Source organism: Centroberyx affinis, unplaced genomic scaffold (assembly GCF_046629955.1).
Source record: "Centroberyx affinis isolate AG114_WGS23_722 - 3 ecotype Tasmania unplaced genomic scaffold, CSIRO-AGI_Caff_v1 ptg005327l_1, whole genome shotgun sequence".
NCBI classification, from domain to species: Eukaryota; Metazoa; Chordata; class Actinopteri; order Beryciformes; family Berycidae; genus Centroberyx; species Centroberyx affinis.
The window spans coordinates 43,536-62,258 of NW_027282660.1; the positions used below are offsets into that span (position 1 = coordinate 43,536).

The 18,723-nt window shown below is 44.8% G+C and overlaps 1 protein-coding gene across 1 annotated transcript in view; it reads right to left on the reverse strand.

The window, feature by feature from the left end:
- LOC139667154 (ETS domain-containing transcription factor ERF-like) overlaps positions 1–4,603 on the reverse strand; it is a 39,632-nt gene extending 35,029 nt beyond the window's left edge. Inside the window, exon 1 of the mRNA XM_071546573.1 lies at positions 3,993–4,603. Coding sequence (XP_071402674.1) covers positions 3,993–4,014 — 22 coding nt within the window. The 5' untranslated portion in view covers positions 4,015–4,603. The remainder of the gene's footprint in view (positions 1–3,992) is intronic.
- Positions 4,604–18,723: the final 14,120 nt, after the last annotated feature.

Here is an 18,723-nt window from a genome sequence, read left to right on the forward strand (position 1 = left end):
AATGCTGACGTCACTCCACCGTAGTTTTTCCAGGCTTTGATTGCCTGGGCTCCGTTCACTAGGTATCAGGAATGCGATCAGGTCAACGCAAAAAAGGGGGGCAAGTCATTATGGGAGGAAAACCAGGGGAAAGCTATATCCTGTGAATAGCACTGTCTTTTATGTATTTTGTTTTGGTTATGGCATTTTGTCCTCTTTGTTGAGTTTTGTTGTGATTTAGTATCCGTTATCCAATTCTGCCGTGATTTTTTCCACCTTGATTCATTTTGGTTGGTGGTTGTTGTTTTTTTTATCCCACTTACACAATCTATTTTTTCTTTAGTTATCTTTCCCTTCTTTTCTTATCTTTTGTAGTGTAAATAAATGAGCTCAACAAAGTCAAAGAGGAGCAGTGTGTCCAAAAAACACCAAGACTGAAAAACCACATCCCTGTACATCTGTCACCAGCACCTCTCGTCAAACCTTCCTCCACACAAACAACTTGGCCTGAACGTGTAGTGGAGCTGTGCTTTCTCTGCTGCTGGTGCCAACAGTATAATTTCGGTATATTGGTGGGACAGCGACACAACAGATTTTCCCAAAGGAAACTAACAATGCCTTTTTTTCTCTAAATTAGCTCTCTGTTCATTAGCTCCGGGCTTATCCTCAGTCTAACCAGCGCTATTACGGCTATTTGGATTTGCATGAAGACGTCTAGCAGTTCTTCCTGTAATTACAACGGGCTGACTCAACTGCCCACAACCAAATGGTCTTCCTCAAGGGCAATTTGGTCTCGCTGGTAAAAGTCAAACAGTCACTTTGTTGTGAATACAGCCTGACCACATCAGTGTCAGGTAGAGCCGCACAATGACTGACATATGGGCACACACATGCACACATACACACACACACACACACACAGAGTCATAAACAGCAGCCATGCCCTAACCAGGCTTAACACCGGCTAATTGCTCATGTATGGCTCCTTTCACTCCACGCACACACACACACACACTGTATATTTGGCTCTTTCCAACACACACTCACACACACACAGAGTGCAACAAAGCGGGCTGGCCCGCTAGCTGGGCCGTCTACAGCTGTGACGTCTCACATGTGGCGCGTTGTTGATATAAGGAGTAACACAAGTGGAAAATTGGAGCTGGTGGGGCCAGACTTCTCACTTCCTGGTAGGAAGAGAGTGGAGGTTGACCCATATATATATATATAAAATGGGCATTGGGCTCACTGACGGCCACGGGAAACACAGACAAAAGGTCTGTGTAGCGCTGTGCAGAACAGAATGAGGATATAGATCAGGGTTCCCCAACCTATGGCATGGAACCCTATGTGGGGTCTATTGATGTTAGCATGGGCCTCCTTGAAATAATTCCCAATCACACTAAAATGACTTCATTTGTTTTGAAATGAATAACTGCAGCCAACAGGTGTACAAAAGTTACCATAAACGCCATACTACCAACTACCATAAGAAATGTCACTGACCAGCTCTTGATCTTGATGGTTAAATGTCTGAAACAGCCCAGCAGCCACAGTGACAAAAGCCCCAGACGCCTCTAAGCTGAATGTAGGCCTAACAGCGTAACTAAAGCACAAAATCATTTATAAATAGACAAAGGGGGCTATCCTCTGCTGCGCGGCACATGGACAAAACAAGGCGGTCTACTTTTAAAAACCAAACGGAAGTGCAGCATAACCTTGCTAATCTGATCCCCTGGAGAATGGAGGTCATTAGAAGAGAATACAATGTTCAGAAGTCTGAAATAGGCCACACTGACATGTTAGACTAAGTGGTGCTCTAAATATGAAACGGCCATGTGTGCATATTCAGATTCTCACAAAACAGCATTTTTAGAGATTATGGTCTCACTGCACAAAGATAAAACTGTGTCCTACAGTAAAAACTTTTCTTTTAATGGATAAATCCCATAGAAAAAGAATTCTTAGTCTAGCATTGGGTGTAAATCAAGACCGTTCACTCGCCCCTGTGCCTGTTTGGTGTTATCTGGATCATAAACTCCATGGTTAGGATGAAAAAGGTTGTTTTATGGGTCATGGTGTACAAATCTAATGGGCACACTTACAGTGGGCGTAGTATTTTGGGGCCACGCACCCCATACGGATCTTCAGAACAAACCATAAAACTGCCAACAATCTGAGTTTTGCCCATTTAAACACATTTTAATATTGTATTTTTCTCTGACACAAATTGTTTGCTCACCAATGTGCCTGTAGAGTTAATAGCCCATGACAAAATATCCCACGGTGGAATCAAATTTGCTCGTGTATTGTTATAAAAAACAGTTACCTGAAGCACTGCAAAGCTCTAGAAGTCATATTTGTGATTACCATGTTGCGCTGCGGTGTGGCATTCCCCTCTTAAATGCCCCATTATGGGTACTGGAACTTTGCCTGCCCAAGATTACCACACAAAACTTTTGACTAGACAGAGTTTTAGAGCACCTAAAGGCACAACGGAGGAGCAATCATAAATTGTGGATGGCAAATCATAACCATTTGTATGAAAACCAAAAATTTGAGAACAAAACAATAAACAACAACAATTCTGTTCCACAGACCAAGCGTGAATTTGAGGCAACAGAAACGCTCCATTCCAGTCAATAGGCTGAAGTCTTGCTTTGCTGAAGTTCCTAGAGCAGCTTGGTAAAAGCTGCGAACTACAAAGTTAACACAATTAACTTTTTATGCAAATCTTCCGGAAGTCAAGGGTCAAACAGGTTTGTGACAAAGTGCTTCACAGAAAACAAGGAACATTGGGAACTTTGTAAACACAGAGAGACTGGGAATGTTTCCTGTTTTACTGAATAATCTGACCCACAAGCCAGCTAGCATGTTAGCCTGGAGAGATAAACTAACTCCCCAAGCTTTGTTTAACAGTGATCAAATGGATCCAGTCAGGACAGCAATTCACTCTCCACTAGGCAGTTTTGTCGTGGTAAATAAAAAGGTTGGTTAACCATGTTCTACAGTTGGTTATCACTATATGGCAAGCAACCATCAATATCAACAAAAATCTACAAAATTTACTTTCAGAAAAGTATTAATACCTTTTGCCCCTTAAAAGATCCTATTTTTTTATATCTATGTCAGCCTAAAAAGCCAGGTAAACTGAGTTAATGTGGATGCATCACAGCATCCTTGACCATACACTGAAAATCATCTTTTCAACAAGTACCCTACTTCACCTCCCCCCCACTGAATCACATTACATCTCAATGTATTTGCTCTCAAAAACCATCCTATGATAAGGAAATGTTAATAAGGCCCCTTATCCATATCTCAACTCTAACATGATGTAAAAAAAATCCCTTCTATTTCTCTCCTTAGCTTATTATACCGCTTTCCTTAGCAATTCTCCCTTAGATCTAGGTTCACAGGAGTATTACCAGGAAAGACAGACTGTGACCCTTGCAGTCCTTAGTAGTTGCTGCATGTGATATTCGTAAAGATACAGTGGTAAAGCTTACTCTACTGTTGCACTCATTTAAGTTAAATCGTTGTGGACAGGGACATCGGTTAAATGTCTAAAATCTAAATGTTATTGCATTATCAGGGCATTATAGTCCTGACCCTGCACTCCTTACTACTGGATCCTTATAATATGGGTGAACAAGGAATTTAGGCTTATTCTACTCATTGTAAATCGCTCTGGATTGAAGGTTCAGCTATTTGTATCAAATGTAATGTAAATGTAAAAAAGGGCCTTTGTGACTCTCCTGATTTACTGTAGCTGGAAGAAGAGAGGATCGTTTGTCGGAGGGGCTTTCTAGGTTTGCTGAAACAATAACAAGAGAGTTGGATGGATCCACTCTAGCGCCATAATTTGTCACACTTTCTCTGAAGCGGAGGGGAGTTAGTTAGCATGCTAAACAGCTAGCTACCGAGCTAACTTAGGCGCTGCTGTTGTTTCCATTTCAAGAATAACACTGCCGTCTGAAAAGTTTATGTAGAATACGTAGCCATCAACTTACCCGAGTCCACCGGGGTTTTCATCTTTGTTGACTCGGCGGGGCTGGTTCAGTCAATTTCCCCGTCGGCTGGTAACTTTAGACGTTAGTTAGCTAGCCTGGTAGCCAAGTTAGCTAGCGAAGTTAACGTTAGCTGTGACACCCCACTCCTTCCTCCGGTGTTGTTCTCACAAGTGGCTTAGAAAGCTTCCCCCCGTTTAGGAGCTCGGCTTTACACTAAAGTTGCCGAACCTCTGTTAAGTTCTCATGGAGTTCCGTATTTCTCGACACTTCGACGTTTCCTCGAAAACTTTTTTTTACTGAAAAGTATTTGTTTTTAAGTGTGAGGCTGAGGCGAAAAGTTGCCCTGAGCCTCGGGGGAAAATCCAGTCGCCCGGGTCTGAATGGCGCAGGTCGAAGTTTGAGAGAGTCGTGCTGCCGTTGATACTAGAGCGACGGAATGCAACGCATCTAAAATTTCAACCCGTTTGTTACAACGATGTCGCATGGTCGATTCCTCTTCCACATCATCCTCGCCGACAGTCAAAACAACGGCGCTCTGAAAGGGAAAAAACTATCAGCCCGAACTCTCTCTTCTTTCTCTCCCTCTCTCTCCGGCACAGACTTTTCTTTTTCCACTCACTCACTCAGTTCGTGTTCTCAACCCCCCTTCCTCTGTCGGGGTGTCGTGTTTCGCTCTCCTCCTGCCACACGGGGCCGCCCACGCTGACCCACGGAGGGAGGGAGGGAGAGGGGAACTGAACGCCCACTTGTCGCCAAAGATCGTCTATGTTTTTGGACGATGATTCCATTCAATAGTAAGCTAGCATCTGCATCAGTCACGCTGCCATATAGCGTGGTAGTGACGTACAGTTCTGAATCTGAGAAGAGGCTAGTGGGAGTTGTGTGAAAATTCACAGTTAAAGTGTAAAGATTCGTTGTTAAAGTAAAACAATGAAAATAATATAACGTGATATATTTGATCAATTACATACTGCTCAATAAATTTACAGACATGACTGAGAGTAGACTCTAGTCTGCTGTTTTTTGACCAACTACACCATGTAATGACATTTGTGGCACCAGGAAATAGGACACCTGTATTGTGTTATATCACGTTGAAACACAAAATAAGTGATCACAGACAGAGTTGGAGGTGAGAATCGATCTATACCCTGCTAAGACTAAGTGAAAGTACCTCAGCCATGTTTCTGAAAAGGATCAATTACGCAAGAGGAGGAGCAAGTAACTTTTAACGCCCTCTTTTCCCACACTGGAAGCCTGACCATTTTTATTTTTTTTTATTTTACTATTGAGTGACTCATCTTCTCAATATACGATCTTCGATGAGGACTCGCTGCCGCTGCTGCTGCTTCTTCCTCCTCTTCCCCAGTTGTTGTCGCTCGCTCCCGCTCGGCGCGTCACGGCGTTGCTGTGGAGACCCGTTACCGCCGCGGGTGCTGCCTGCCTGCGAGGCGCCACGCTCACCGGTAAACTGCGACATGCGGGGCGGCCGGGGGGAGCCGCGAGCCGCCATCCGGTATGATTTATCACGAGGAGGGGAGGAAGGAAGGAAGGAAGGCGAGGCGGGCCATCAACAGGTGTTTTGTCCCATAGGGGAAGCATGGTGGCTAGGTGAGACACTGAAATTTACATAGACTTACAAGGGGACTTATTAGCATTATAGGCTCAGTACACACACACACACACACACACACACACACACACATACACATACAGATACACACACACACTCCTCCTTTTTCTCCCATCCTCCTCCTCCTCCTTTCTAATGAAGGGCCCTTCAGAGTTTGCATCGGCTCCGAGGAGGCAGGAGCAGAGAGAGAGAGAGCTGAAAGAAAGGAGCAGTAATTACTGGAGAGGCGAGCTGAAGAGCGGATGGAAGGAAGTGAAGTGGAGAGAAGAAGAAGGTAGCCTCTCTTCCTTCCTTTCTTCCTTCCTTTCTACCACTCACTCCTCGCTCTTGCCACTCTCTCTCTCTCTCTCTCTCTCTCTCTCTCCTCTGCTCTCCTCATTTACTTTGAGTGGCAGCGTGTGGGAAGTGAAGGCCAGTGGGTGAAGTGTTTCATACGATTGTCACACTGTCACACACTCACACGCACACACACACACACACACACACGCACACACACACACACACACACACACACACACACACACACACACACACACACACAGGCGCCGCCGCAGCACAATAACGTCAACAATGTAACAGAAAACATCGCTGCGCTGGCAACCGCCGCCGCCAACCCCTCCTCCTCCCTCCTCCCTCCTCCTCCTCCCTCCTCCCTCCTCCCTCTCTCCTGTCACATCCCTCGTTCGCCTCTCGCTTCTCCTCCGCCAACCTGCTCCTCCGCAAGTTCCTCTCCTACACACTCAGTTCCTTTCCTACTCACTGCCCCCTTACATTCCTCTCCTGCTCCTCGCCTCCATGAGTTCCTTTCCAGCTGTCCTCCTCCCTTGGTTCCTTTCCTACTCTTTGCCTCCATGAGTTCCTCTCCTCTTCCTCACCTCCAAAATTTCCTCTCTTACTCCTCTCCCCTTCCTTAGTTCCTTTCCTACTCCTCTCCTCCATTAGTTCCTCTCCTACTCCTTGCCTCCTTAAATCCCTCTCCTACTCCACCATAACCTCCTCTCCTCTTCCTCGCCTCCCTAACCTCCTCTCCTACTTCTCTCCTCCATTAGCTCCTACTCCTCTTTAAGTTCCTCTCCTACTCCTCTCCTCGCTAAGTTCCTCTCCTACTTCTCCATAAGTTCCTCTCTTCTTCCTCACCTCCGTAAGTTCTTCTTCCTCACCTCCCTAACCTCCTCTCCTCTTCCTCACCTCCCTAACCTCCTCTCCTACTCCTCTCCTCCCTAACCTCCTCTCCTCCATTAGCTCCTACTCTTCTTTAAGTTCCTCTCCTACTCCTCTCCTCTCCTACTTCTCCATAAGTTCCTCTCCTCTTCCTCCCCTCCCTGACCTCCTCTCCTCCATTAGCTCCTACTCCTCTTTAAGTTCCCCTCCTACTCCTCGCCTCCCTTAGTTCGTCTCCTACTCCTCCATGAGTTCGCCTCCTGCCCCTAACCTCCATAGGTTCCTTCCCTACTCCTAACCCCCTTAAACTCCTCTCCTCCTCCTCCTCCTCCTCTCCTCCTCCTGCTCCTACGTTTCACCCTCACCACTCTCCCTCTCCCATCCCATCACACACCTTCCCTCTCCCTATCCTATACACATGCATGTCCGTGTGTGTGTGTGTGTGTGTGTGTGTGTGTGTGTGACTGTCATGTTCCTGCTCTGCTGCTGACCTGTTGTTCCAGCAGCAGACATGTTGAGACTCGCTCCGTCAGAAACTGATGTGTGAACCGGTCTGGTCCGGTCCGGTCCGGTTCGGTCCAGTCCGGTCTAGTCCGGTCCGGTCCGCCTGACACACATCTGATGGTTTCTCTTCAGTGTTTTAATTTAACTTTGAGAGTGTTAAACATCAACACTATGTTAAGTCCACAATATCAGAGTTCATTTAACTCTTTCAGATAGTTTTGAACAGCCGCCTCAGAGCCAAATCAGCTAGTGCAGTGGTTCTCAACGTGGGGTCCGGGGACCACCAGGGGTCCTTGAGGGGGTTCCACGGGGTCCCCAGCAAATTGATGAATTGTTAAACTTCAGCATTATTTCATTTATAAGAAGTTAACACAATTAGAGAATGTAGAAGAATGACTATTTTGATCATAGTTTTCACTGTTATCTCTCTACCTACAATACAGATAGTCATACGTTTCTGGACAAAATCATATCAAACAAAAAGGTTCTCAGATTTGGGTCCGAGAGAGGGTCCGTGGCCCTAATGTGGACTAAATTAGGGGTCCTTGATATGAAAAAGGTTGAGAATCACTGAGCTAGTGTGTGTCTATCTATCTATCTATCTATCTATCTATCTATCTATCTATCTATCTATCTATCTATCTATCTAAATTCAAAAAGAAGGTGCTCCAACCAGAATAAACCAACCTCTTGTCAGGAATATAATTCGAACCACATATCTCCTATTACCTTGGGTTTCTCAACACCTTTTCATGTCACAGTTAACTGTCAAATCAGTTAATCTCTATAGTATTGAATGTATACATTGAGCAGTGAGCAACATCCTACAAAACTGAACAGTCCAATGCCAAAACACTATACATTCATTTTGAGGAAAACAAAACAAAACAATACAAAAACAAACAAAAAAAAGTCAGTATTTCAGAAGTAAGAATGATTTCACCCTCAAATGTTGAAGATAGATAGATAGATAGATAGATAGATAGATAGATAGATAGATAGATAGATAGGCCTACTGTTGTATTATGGTTGTGGGTTTTTTTTGTATTGGACTTATGTTGGCTAAAAACAGTGGGAGTGGATTTCTCATTTTGGAACCAAGCTCTTCAGTGTGACACATCTTTGTGGACGGCTACAACAGTGCAGCCATGAAACTGCACTCCTGACTAAGCAGCCAAGAATGAAAGGCTATAGTGGAAATAATAGTTTTGTGATGAAGCAGGAGGGCAGCAGAGTGTGTGTCGGCAGCAGAGTGTGTGTCCGCAGCAGAGTGTGTGTCGGGGGATGAGCAGGCCGGCTGCATGAGAAAGCAACGCCAACAAAGGCTCAGCAGGGGAGCCGCTGGACACATGAGTGTGAATTGGCGGGGTGATTGGGACTAATTGATCACCAGAGTCACTACCAGTTCATTACTGAGGTGCTAATGAGCCCAATCAGTAAACAGGAGCGATCAATCACTGCTGATTGGTGGATGATGAAGGAATAGAGGAATTGATGGATTAATTAACGAGGATTTAACATTTGATCTCATTATAGGATGTCACTGCCGTTGACTAAAACCTCGAAACTCCCCAAATTATTTTATGTTTTTAATACTTGAACTGAAAAGTAACATGTTCCTTTATATGGTGAAACTGGTTCATGACCCTAAAGCCTGTGAAACCCCCGGTGTATGATTTCAAAATGCAAGCTCGACAATGAGAAAATAAGTTTAGAAAATTCAATTTTCTTGGTTTCCTGCGTTTAGAGATTCAACTTTTTTTTTTTCCTGTCCTGCAGCGGGATACGTTCCATCCAGAGAGAGATGTGTTCACGGTTTTTATTTGTTTTTTTTATCAGGCAAAGTGTTTTCTATCTGAGGAAATCTGGAGCGTTTTAAAGGGGAAAACAAGCCCGAGGGGGCAAATGGTAACGCAGCCACACCCAGAGTGAGCAGCACTCACTCTGACAACAAAACTGTAATGGGAGAGGCCTTTTCACACCAGCCCATCTGTATGCATAAGAAAACACACACACACACACACACCCACACACTCTCACTGACACACACACTCACTTGCAGACACACAAACTCTCTCTCTTACACACACAAAATAAGAGTAAGAGTCAAAATAAGTACGGGAAATTCGACGGACTTTTATTCATGACTGTATTTCATTGTACCAGTACCACACACACACACACACACACACTCACACACACACACACACACACACACACACAGAGTAATGAATGTGTCTGGGTGGTCGGAGGGGAAAGTGAGCCTTGGTCCCTCTCTTGCTTTGTGCTAAAGACGGAGAGATGAAGACATTTTCCATGTCGTGTTCCTCCGCTCCGCACCATGACCGTATGTTTGCTGAATAAGGCCCTTGTCTGTGTTTCTGTCTGTCTGTCTGTCTGTCTGTCTGTCTGTCTGTCTGTCTGCCCATCGGCTGGTCAGATGATGTCTGTCTGTCTCTCTCTGCCAGTCTGTCTGTCTCCCTCCTTCCCTTCCAGCGAAACGAAAAGCCCCGAGGATATAGTGTTCGTACAAGACAGACAAGATGAGGAGGGGGGAAAAAAACAAAAAACACAAAACAAGACGGACTGCAGAGAGCGAGCAGCCAAGGAGAAGAGAGCTGAAACTGGGGGGAAGAGGGAAGAGACAGAGACGGAGAGGTTTTTGAAGGAGGGAAAAGGATTAGAAAAGAGGGGTCAGGAGAGGAGAGGCAGCGAGGAGTACCAAGGCTAAGTAGAGGGGGAGGGGGGAGAGGGAGAGAGGGGGAGGAGGAGGGGAAGAAAGAGGTAGAGAGAGAGAGAGAGAGTGAATGGGCCCTTTGTGATCAAAAGGCTTGTTTATTTTCTTGGCGCTTGAACTCTTCAGGAGCCACATTGGGGCTGTCTGCGCTGTCTAGCTCGCGTCCTCATCGCCTCCCCGGCATCCCAGCAACCGCCGCTGAACCCCGGAGAGGAGCCCAGGCCCCGAACCCCCGAACCCTAGCTCCACCCGGGCCCCGAACCCCTAACCCTGAACCCCCGAAGAACCCGGAACCCGCCTCCGGCCCCACACAGCATCCAGAAAACAACAAACAAGATGGAAGATGACGTTTCAAACATTTGAAAAGCTCGAGGTGCGCTTGTTTCAACTTCCCCCGGCACTTTAACAGTGTGTCAAAATGTCAGAAGTAGAGAATACTGTGTTCAGAATCGAGCTAAAACAAGCGCTTCCCATGTGCGACTCTCACTTCTGTATTTTGTTTTCCTTTTCTTCCTCGTCGACCTGGCTGCCCTCTCACTCAAGCAGAACAAAAAATAATTGAAAACTGTGTTTCACATATTTGAAACACTCGAGGAGCGCTTGGTTTGTCTTCCCAAGCTCTTGAACAGTGTAAGAAGTGGCGATATGAGTGAAATCAGCTAAATAAGTGCTCCTTATTTCTTGTTTTCTTGTTTTGTTTTGACCTTTTTTCCTCATCTCCTCCCCAACATCCCAGCCTCCTGCCCTCTCACTCAAAGAAAGCAAAAAATAATGAAAAACTATGAAAAAAACATGCAAAATGTAATATGTAAAAGACTTCAGGAGCGCTTGGTTCGTCTTCCCAGCTACTTGAACAGGCTTAAAAATTATGTTGCATTCAAATTGAGTCAAAACAAGCTCTCTTGATGTTTCTCTCTGGCTCATTAAGTGGATTTGAAATTCAGTGTAGTCAAATACTTTTAAAATATTTGAATTTTGTACTAGTGGAACAGATACTTTATCACTTTTTAAGAACATTTTACATTCGTTTAACTGCTATTTATTATCAGCCTACTTTAACATATCCCTAATTCAATTTAAAACATTTTTTCTTCAATTCAAAATATATACTATGTATTATGGACAATCACATTACAATACATACTATTATTTCGGCAAGGCATTGCACTAGCTGAGCACCTGACCTCCAGCATTACATTACATGACATTATATTATATTACCGTACATTTCATTACATTGCATTAGGGGATTTTGGATCAGGCAGACACAGTCCTGCTCTCACTCAGACACAAACACCCTCTGTTCACTTCTCCCCCTCTGCCTTCCCCCTCTATGTCTCTCTCTCTCTCTCTCTCTCTCTCTCTCTCTCTCTCTCTCCCCCTCTCTCCTCCAGCTGGTATTCACACATGTGTAATGGGATTAACACGCTCTTGTGCCAGGGAGGAGAGGACAGAAATGGAGGGAAGAGGGGATGAAGCCATGGAAGAAATGGGGGAGGAGAGAGAGAGAAAGAGAGAGAGAGAGAGAGAGAGAGAGAGAGTGGGGGTTAAAAAGGGGAAGGTTGAGGGGGGAGGAGAGAGCGGTGGCTGTTGAAAAGGAAAACAAATGTATAGGGGGAAAAAGAAAGAGGGGTGGGAGCGCTCTTTCCATTAGCTTGTTATTAGACTACGGGAGGTCAGAGGGGACATTTTAGGCTCATTTGAATTTCAGGGAGGACAGCCCCATTCAACCCGTATCTGCATACAGCGCGGTACAACCCCCAAATATGGAAAAAACATCCCATCAGAATGAACTGCACTTGCTAATCTCACATCTGTCTCTTTACATTATCAATTAAAAGTCTTCCAGTGTTCTTCATTGCTCCGAAAAATAAGGAGCTCGAGCTGCCAGAGTCGGCAAAGCGGTGAAAACTTGAAAGAAGCGGGCGTTTAATTAGGTGCAAGTCAACTCTTCTTCTGTAGATAGAGAGAGAGAGAGAGAAAGAGAGAGAGAGAGAGAGAGTGGAAGCACTTTCAATAAAGTTTTCATGTGGGGAAAGAGAGAGAGAGGCCACATTCAATCCTTGAAGAGGAAGAGGGACTGCAGAGAGGAATGCGAGAGTTATATCTGACCTATTTGCGGCTCTGCGCCAAGTCTGTAATGGAGAGAGAGAGAGTGGAGAGAGAGAGAGAGAGAGAGAGGGAGAGGAGGGGGGAACATGAGTAAGGGAAACCTGAGAGGCAAAGTACACAGACGAGGGGAAGAAGTGAGCGAAGGAGAGAAGTGTGAGTTGGCAAGGCAGAAAGAGAGAAAGAGAGAGAGGGAGAGAGAGGGAGAAGTGAGAGAAAGAGGAGGAAAGACAGTCGACAGTGTGAAAGAGTAAAAAGAGAGAGAGAAAGAGGAGGAGGCGGGGGGGGGGGGGGTTATGGAGTGAGGCGGAGGTATGTGTGGAACGGTGTCAGTCTATATAGAGCTCAGTGTGTATGTGTTAACAGTCTCCTCTGTCTATCACTGCAGGAACTCCCTCTTCCTATTCCTATTGGCACTATGCACCGCTTCCTCCCAAAATACACTCCCCAGTCGACACACACACACACACACACACACACACACACACACACACTCTCCTGCTGCACCTCCTCCCGCTACAGACACACCGCCTGCATGTCAAAAGGGAAAAATCCACTTTAAGATGCTCTGTTAGATATCATCAGACTGTCGTGTTCAACGCATTCCAGGAGTCATTTTGTGCGTAATTTACTTGTGAGTTCCTACGTTTCCCAGAATGCCTTTCGACAACTGCCTGCCAACGTGCCTGAACTTGTTGCTTTCAGTCAAATGTTGGGGCGTGTAAATAAATACTTAACTCAAATGTCTTGCAGCTGCATTGCATTCTGGTCTATTGAGGATACTGTCGGGAGGAGAAATTGGTCTCTCTCTGTCTCTTCTACGATGGATTTCTCCCTGTGCGACTGTTGAGCGTCGATCCAAAATGGCGGCTCCAGAAAGAAGCCCTCGCTCTTTGATTCTGTGGGGCTGACACCAAAACCTGACGTTTACCGCTGATGTTTTAGTTTTGTTTTCTTTCTAAATGCTATGAAACAATATCTTTTACATTTACGTTTGGCTAGTTGTGCACAGGAATGAGAAAAATACACCGCCAAACAACAAAATAGACCCAGGAATGCAATGTGCATCACCAGTAACTGTTTTTTTTTTTTTACAGTGTTCAAGTGATATCAGGTGGATTTTTCCTTTAAGTTGGTTGTTCAGGAATGTAAGCAGCACTCGTAAGCCGCTCTGGCTCAGCGCATCAGCTAAATGAATCAAATAAAAAAATAAAAATGTAAATGTAGCAGTGCTAGCGATGCTAACAGTCGCTCTCTCTTTCTGCCTGTTAGCATCTCAAAGCTGTTAATTCATACCGTTTGACTGTCTGTTGACAGCGGAGACGGCAAAGTATGTAAAAGCCGACGCGGCGAACGTCGCGACGGGCCAACCAAAATACTAAGTAGATGCTTAGATTTGGTTCGGTGTTGATCTAGAAGTCTGTGGCTTGGATGGGAAGTGGAGAGTGGGGAACGAGTGTGTACCTTGGTGTGTTTTTCCTGCTGTGTGCGTATCAGAAAAACGTTTTAAACCTTTATGTTCCTGGGAAGGTTTGCTGAGCTCTTTTTCTTGCTCGCTGTTTCCCACGTCTCCCTATCTATCCTCTCCTCTCTCACACACTCCCTTCTTACTCTCTTCCCTCCTTCACTTCCTCGTCTGTTTCATCTTCTTTTTCTCCCCTTTTCTGTTCTTCATCACTCTGTTCCTCCTCTGCTCTGTTTCCACTCCACTCCGCTCCAACAGCTCATCACTTCTTTTTTTTTTAAACCTTTTTTTTTACCTCAACCTTCCCTGTCTTCATTGTTTGAATATGGTGTATACATGTAGGCTGACATGTATAGTCTACTGTCTTGCACTGTCACTATACAGGTATGTGAGGCCCTGCTGTCCACTCACGATCTGATTCTGATTTCTGCAGTTTTTTTCCCCAAATCCGTTTCTTCGCTGTTTGAATAAAAAAAAACTAGTCCTGGTCCTGGTCCTTTCCTCACTGAACTTCTTAAATAAAATGACAAAGTGTGAAGGAGTCTTTGCTGGTCCTGTGGAATATTATCAGGAACACAAATAGCAGGAAAAAATTACAAACGAATGGTTGTTGTATGTCCCAAAACCCTGAAATCCTGACATTAAAAGCTTAAAAATCACATCCCAGGTTGAGCTTGGCTGGGCTAAGTTTAGTGCTCTTGGTTTTTCCCCTAATAAAACAAACCACCCCTCTGTCCTTTTCTAGTTAATTGGATTGAATTTTTGTCCCCTTTGTCACTTCTTCATCTATTTGCAATTCACATTATAGCTGACGCTCTTGGATTGAGTGAGCAGGTTGGGGTTCAGTGTCTTCCTCAAACACTCGGACAGGAGATCGGCCGTAGATAGAAACGTCGGTCGCTGCTAGGATCAAACCTGTGACCTTTTAGTTACGAGACGCTCTCTCTAACCACCGGGCCGTCCTGCCACTTGCAATTATGGTGATTTATTCCACTGTTTGCACTTACTGCGAGTCGCTCCGCAGAAGAGCGTCAGCTAAATCGTGTCTAGAGTATAAAATATCAGATGTTGGGCTGGGGCTGGGTGGAGTGTGGTGGGCTTGGCTGCACACAGTTGCGCTTGGATGGGTTTGGATTGAGACTGAGTTTGTCTGAGTTAGGTTGAGATTGGCTGGCATTGTGTTTGTCTAGGTTTGGCTGGAGCGCAGCCTATAGACCGAGCAGTATGCTGCACAGAGACGCTCCCCTTGGCTGCAGCGAGGAGCGTGATGGCAGCAGACGTCGCACCAACGCGCCAACCGACCGACCGACCGACCGACCGCAAGCAGCCGGCCACCTACCACACACCCCGAGCGCGCAATTTGGTTTCTATAGTTACGGAGCGACTGTCTGCATCACCGCGGTTACGGAGGGACGTTGTGTCTGGAGGTGTCTGGATGGTGGAACCTCTGGAGACGGTCGCACGTCAGAGGCAGATGTGGCGTCGTGTCGGCTCGTACGTTTACATTTCAGACGAGCAGCTGACGCTCTAAGCCAGAGAGACCAGAGAGAGGCTGAGGACGCACTGGAGGATCATCAGGCCCAGAAACACCACATTCATCCATCCTGACAATCAGCAGGGGAAACCCCGCTCTGAGGCTTGGTCGGGACTGAAGGTCCAAACAGATTGTCTGGTAGTGGGAGAGGTTTACACATTCAGCCTTAACCACAACACTAAAAACACTAAACACGAAACACTAAAAAGTGTCCGGCCCACAGTGACTGAGTCTCTCCAGCCGCAGCTTTACCCAAACTCTCTCTTTGTGTTCTTTCTTTGGTTTGTTTTCAGCTGCAGATCTCGATTCATGCTGGATGGTGTGAGTACCCACAAGATTACGAGGCCCTGACGTCTTAATCGTCTGGTGTGAGCATATATACTGACTGAGAGACAAAGAAAATCTGTGAAATCCGTCATTATATGTTTGATGCAATGCGTTTTCAAAATCGGTTAGGATTTTAAAAGTCTTACAAAGAGTGAGCAGGTAGGGATTCACAGACGGGACGGTCTCTCTGACCACCAGCTCACCCACCAGGCTTCAGCTGTCTGGGACACAGGTTGGGAAGGATACTTTCAAAGTGTCATCAGTAATTTAAACCACTGGATTCATCTAATTTAACAATGTCTAAGGTACTTTAAGGTACCTTCGGATTACTTAACCTCTAAAATGTATCGAACATGACAATTTCTCAGTTACAGAATACATAATAACACATAAATGCATTATCAGTAACTTAAATAAAAACATCATCATGGTTCAATCTGGTTCACTGGACTATCAGACGCTCACTACACTCCTCACTCCTGTTAACAAATATATTAATGCTGCTCCACTGAATGTCTACTTGCAGTGTGTTTGTGTTTAATCTCCTGTCATGTTTGTCTTATAAAGATTCAGCACCAATTAACCAGGTCAGATTCCCTGTGTGCCTCTTTGTTCTCTGTGAATAAAAGTAATTCTGAGTCTAATTAAAGGGAAAAACACTTTATGGAGGGCAATGTAACGGTAAAACTATGACCTCCACCTCACCATAAAGCAAACAACCAGCAGTATGAACAAAGAAAACAATTGCTTTTGTTCTGAATCTGTTTTGTCAACAAGACTCTATTAATCACTTGACCCTTCATTATGCTCTCAGAAACTTTGCACAGTCAGGATCTGCATCAGCAACGTTGTGTGTTTGAAATCCAGGACACTTGTCACACGTCCCTCACATCGCTTCACCTCTGTGTAAATGAAGCATAAACACCGTGAGATAGATCTTAAATAAACACCTCTGACTAAACAAACACCAGAAAAACAACAAAATCAACAGCACGTGCTCGTGGAACAGCAGCCCGAACTGTTTGCCCAGTCATTATAATATTTATTCAAAATAGCGCGCACCAGCACGACACGGTTGTACCGGTTTTGCGGTGCAGACAGTTAAACTGTTGAAGAGAGAATTTACATGTGAAATGTAGCAGAACACACCAACTGCTACCATGTCAGCCTCAAACACGGATGAAAAAAAACAAAAGAAAAAACAAGGATAAAGGTTGTTGGCCTTCACTTTGACATGGAAAAGAAAGGAAAAGAAATAATAGTTTCACTCATAATCACTCAGCATTGTAATGAGTCACTATGAGAAAATGTATATGGCATAAAAATATAAAATATGGCTTTCTATCAATTAGTATAAATTGTGCTTTCCCTTGTTCGTATTCTGCAGCCGTCTCATCCAGAGACGTACAATGAGTGAAGCAGTAAAATAGGCTTCAGTTCCTAGATTACTAAATATTAAATGACACCAATATGGAGGTCAAAGGTCAGAGATACGCTGCCATGACTATATTCCTGTGAGCCCAGAATGATCGGTTAAAAAAGAAGTGCTTGGAAAAGGAATAAGAGAAATAAAAAACTAAGGACAGAGGGTAAAAAGTGTTTTTGAATCCTCTGGATCAGAGCAATTTAGAACAGAATAGGGGAGGACGATTTGGAAGAGGAGGACATCAGCATTTTGACATCAATCACTCATTACCGCATTACTGTTGAGACATTAGTATAATTACCGTGAACAAACAAGACCATCGCAGAGGAGCCTGTCAGCCTCTATCAGCCTCTACTCTGCATTTTCCATTGTGGATCTGGAGGGAAATCTGCTGGATCGCTTTACGGCACAAAACAGGAAGAGGTTCTGTTCTTCCAGAGCAAACGGAGCTAAAGCTGAAAGAGTTTCTGGCAAGATGGAAAAAAATCTCTTCCAACATGTTGATTCTCTTTAGTCTTTGACCCAAGAAAAAAAGACCCACCACTGGTGTGAGATAGAGACTGCCAGTATCTCCACCATGATCTCATTTGTTTACTGTAATTATACCAAGGTACCACAATTAATTTTATAATGATATATTGATGCTACATGCAGCACCTTTAAGGTTATTTTCAGGCATTCTGCTGCTCTAGATCCAGTGTTACGTGACAGGAAGGTTTGGGGAGAGAGAGGATGAGGAGCAACAAAAGGTCCCGACAGAGCCACAGGAGCAGCTGAAGGGAGCTGCTCTGTCCCCACTGAACAATGTGTGTGTCCCTCATGTCATCATCAGCTTCTTTAGTGAGGGGCGCCACCTGGTGCTGTGAGAGAGAAACTGCAACTCAACCTCCAGCCACACTGAGGATTACCACAGTGTGACTCTCTCTGGGTCATGAAGGAAAGACTTTTCACTCAAAATTAAATATCCACCAATTGAAGAAAAAGGTCACACCTGCTTTCAAGGACCACAATGGAAATAGATGAGATGCTTTTTTTTTTATTGTGTCTATCTTGCTTTCTATTGTCAAATAAACTAAACTAAAACTAAAACTCAAGCAGGTTTAAGGGAAGCACAAAATCCAAAAGTAAAAAATGTGACTTATAGTAACTCAGTCCTTGGCTGACAAAAGATTGGATCCTCTATATTTTAGAGATATTGAATGATAAACTTGAGGTAATGGTTTTTTTTTTCTTCCAAAATGGAGGTATAGCATTTTAGAGACAAAATCCTCAGGTGCCCCAAACAAATCAGTTTTTCTGATCTACTGTACCGTCTCCTCTGCTGCTCTCTCGTTCTCTGGTCAAACTGAAGCTGCTGGTTTCCTGGCTGTTTATGAGCCGCTGTTTCACTTTGGTTTTGGCTCGTTCACGCCTGGCATGCAGAGTGTGTAAAGGTGCAAACAGAGAGGGTTATTCATGGTTACTGAGCATGTGAGAGTGAAGACGGGAGTTAGGACTGTGTGTGTGTGTGTGTGTGAGAGAGAGTGTGTGTGTGTGTGTGGATTGTGTTAGCGTCTTCCTCGCAGCGAAGCCCGACCGAAGGGACATGTGGGTTACAACATGTTAGGATAAACAAGAGTTCCCAGAAGAGAGGAGCATCTGGGCTGGGACTGACTGGAAGCACACACACACACACACACACACGCACACACACAAACACACACACACACACACACACACACACACACACACACACACACACACACACTAGGCCACCCAGACCTTTACCACCCAAGACCAATACCAGTATGATAAGTTCATGAGATATCTTCCCCCAGGGAGGCAACACCAAACAA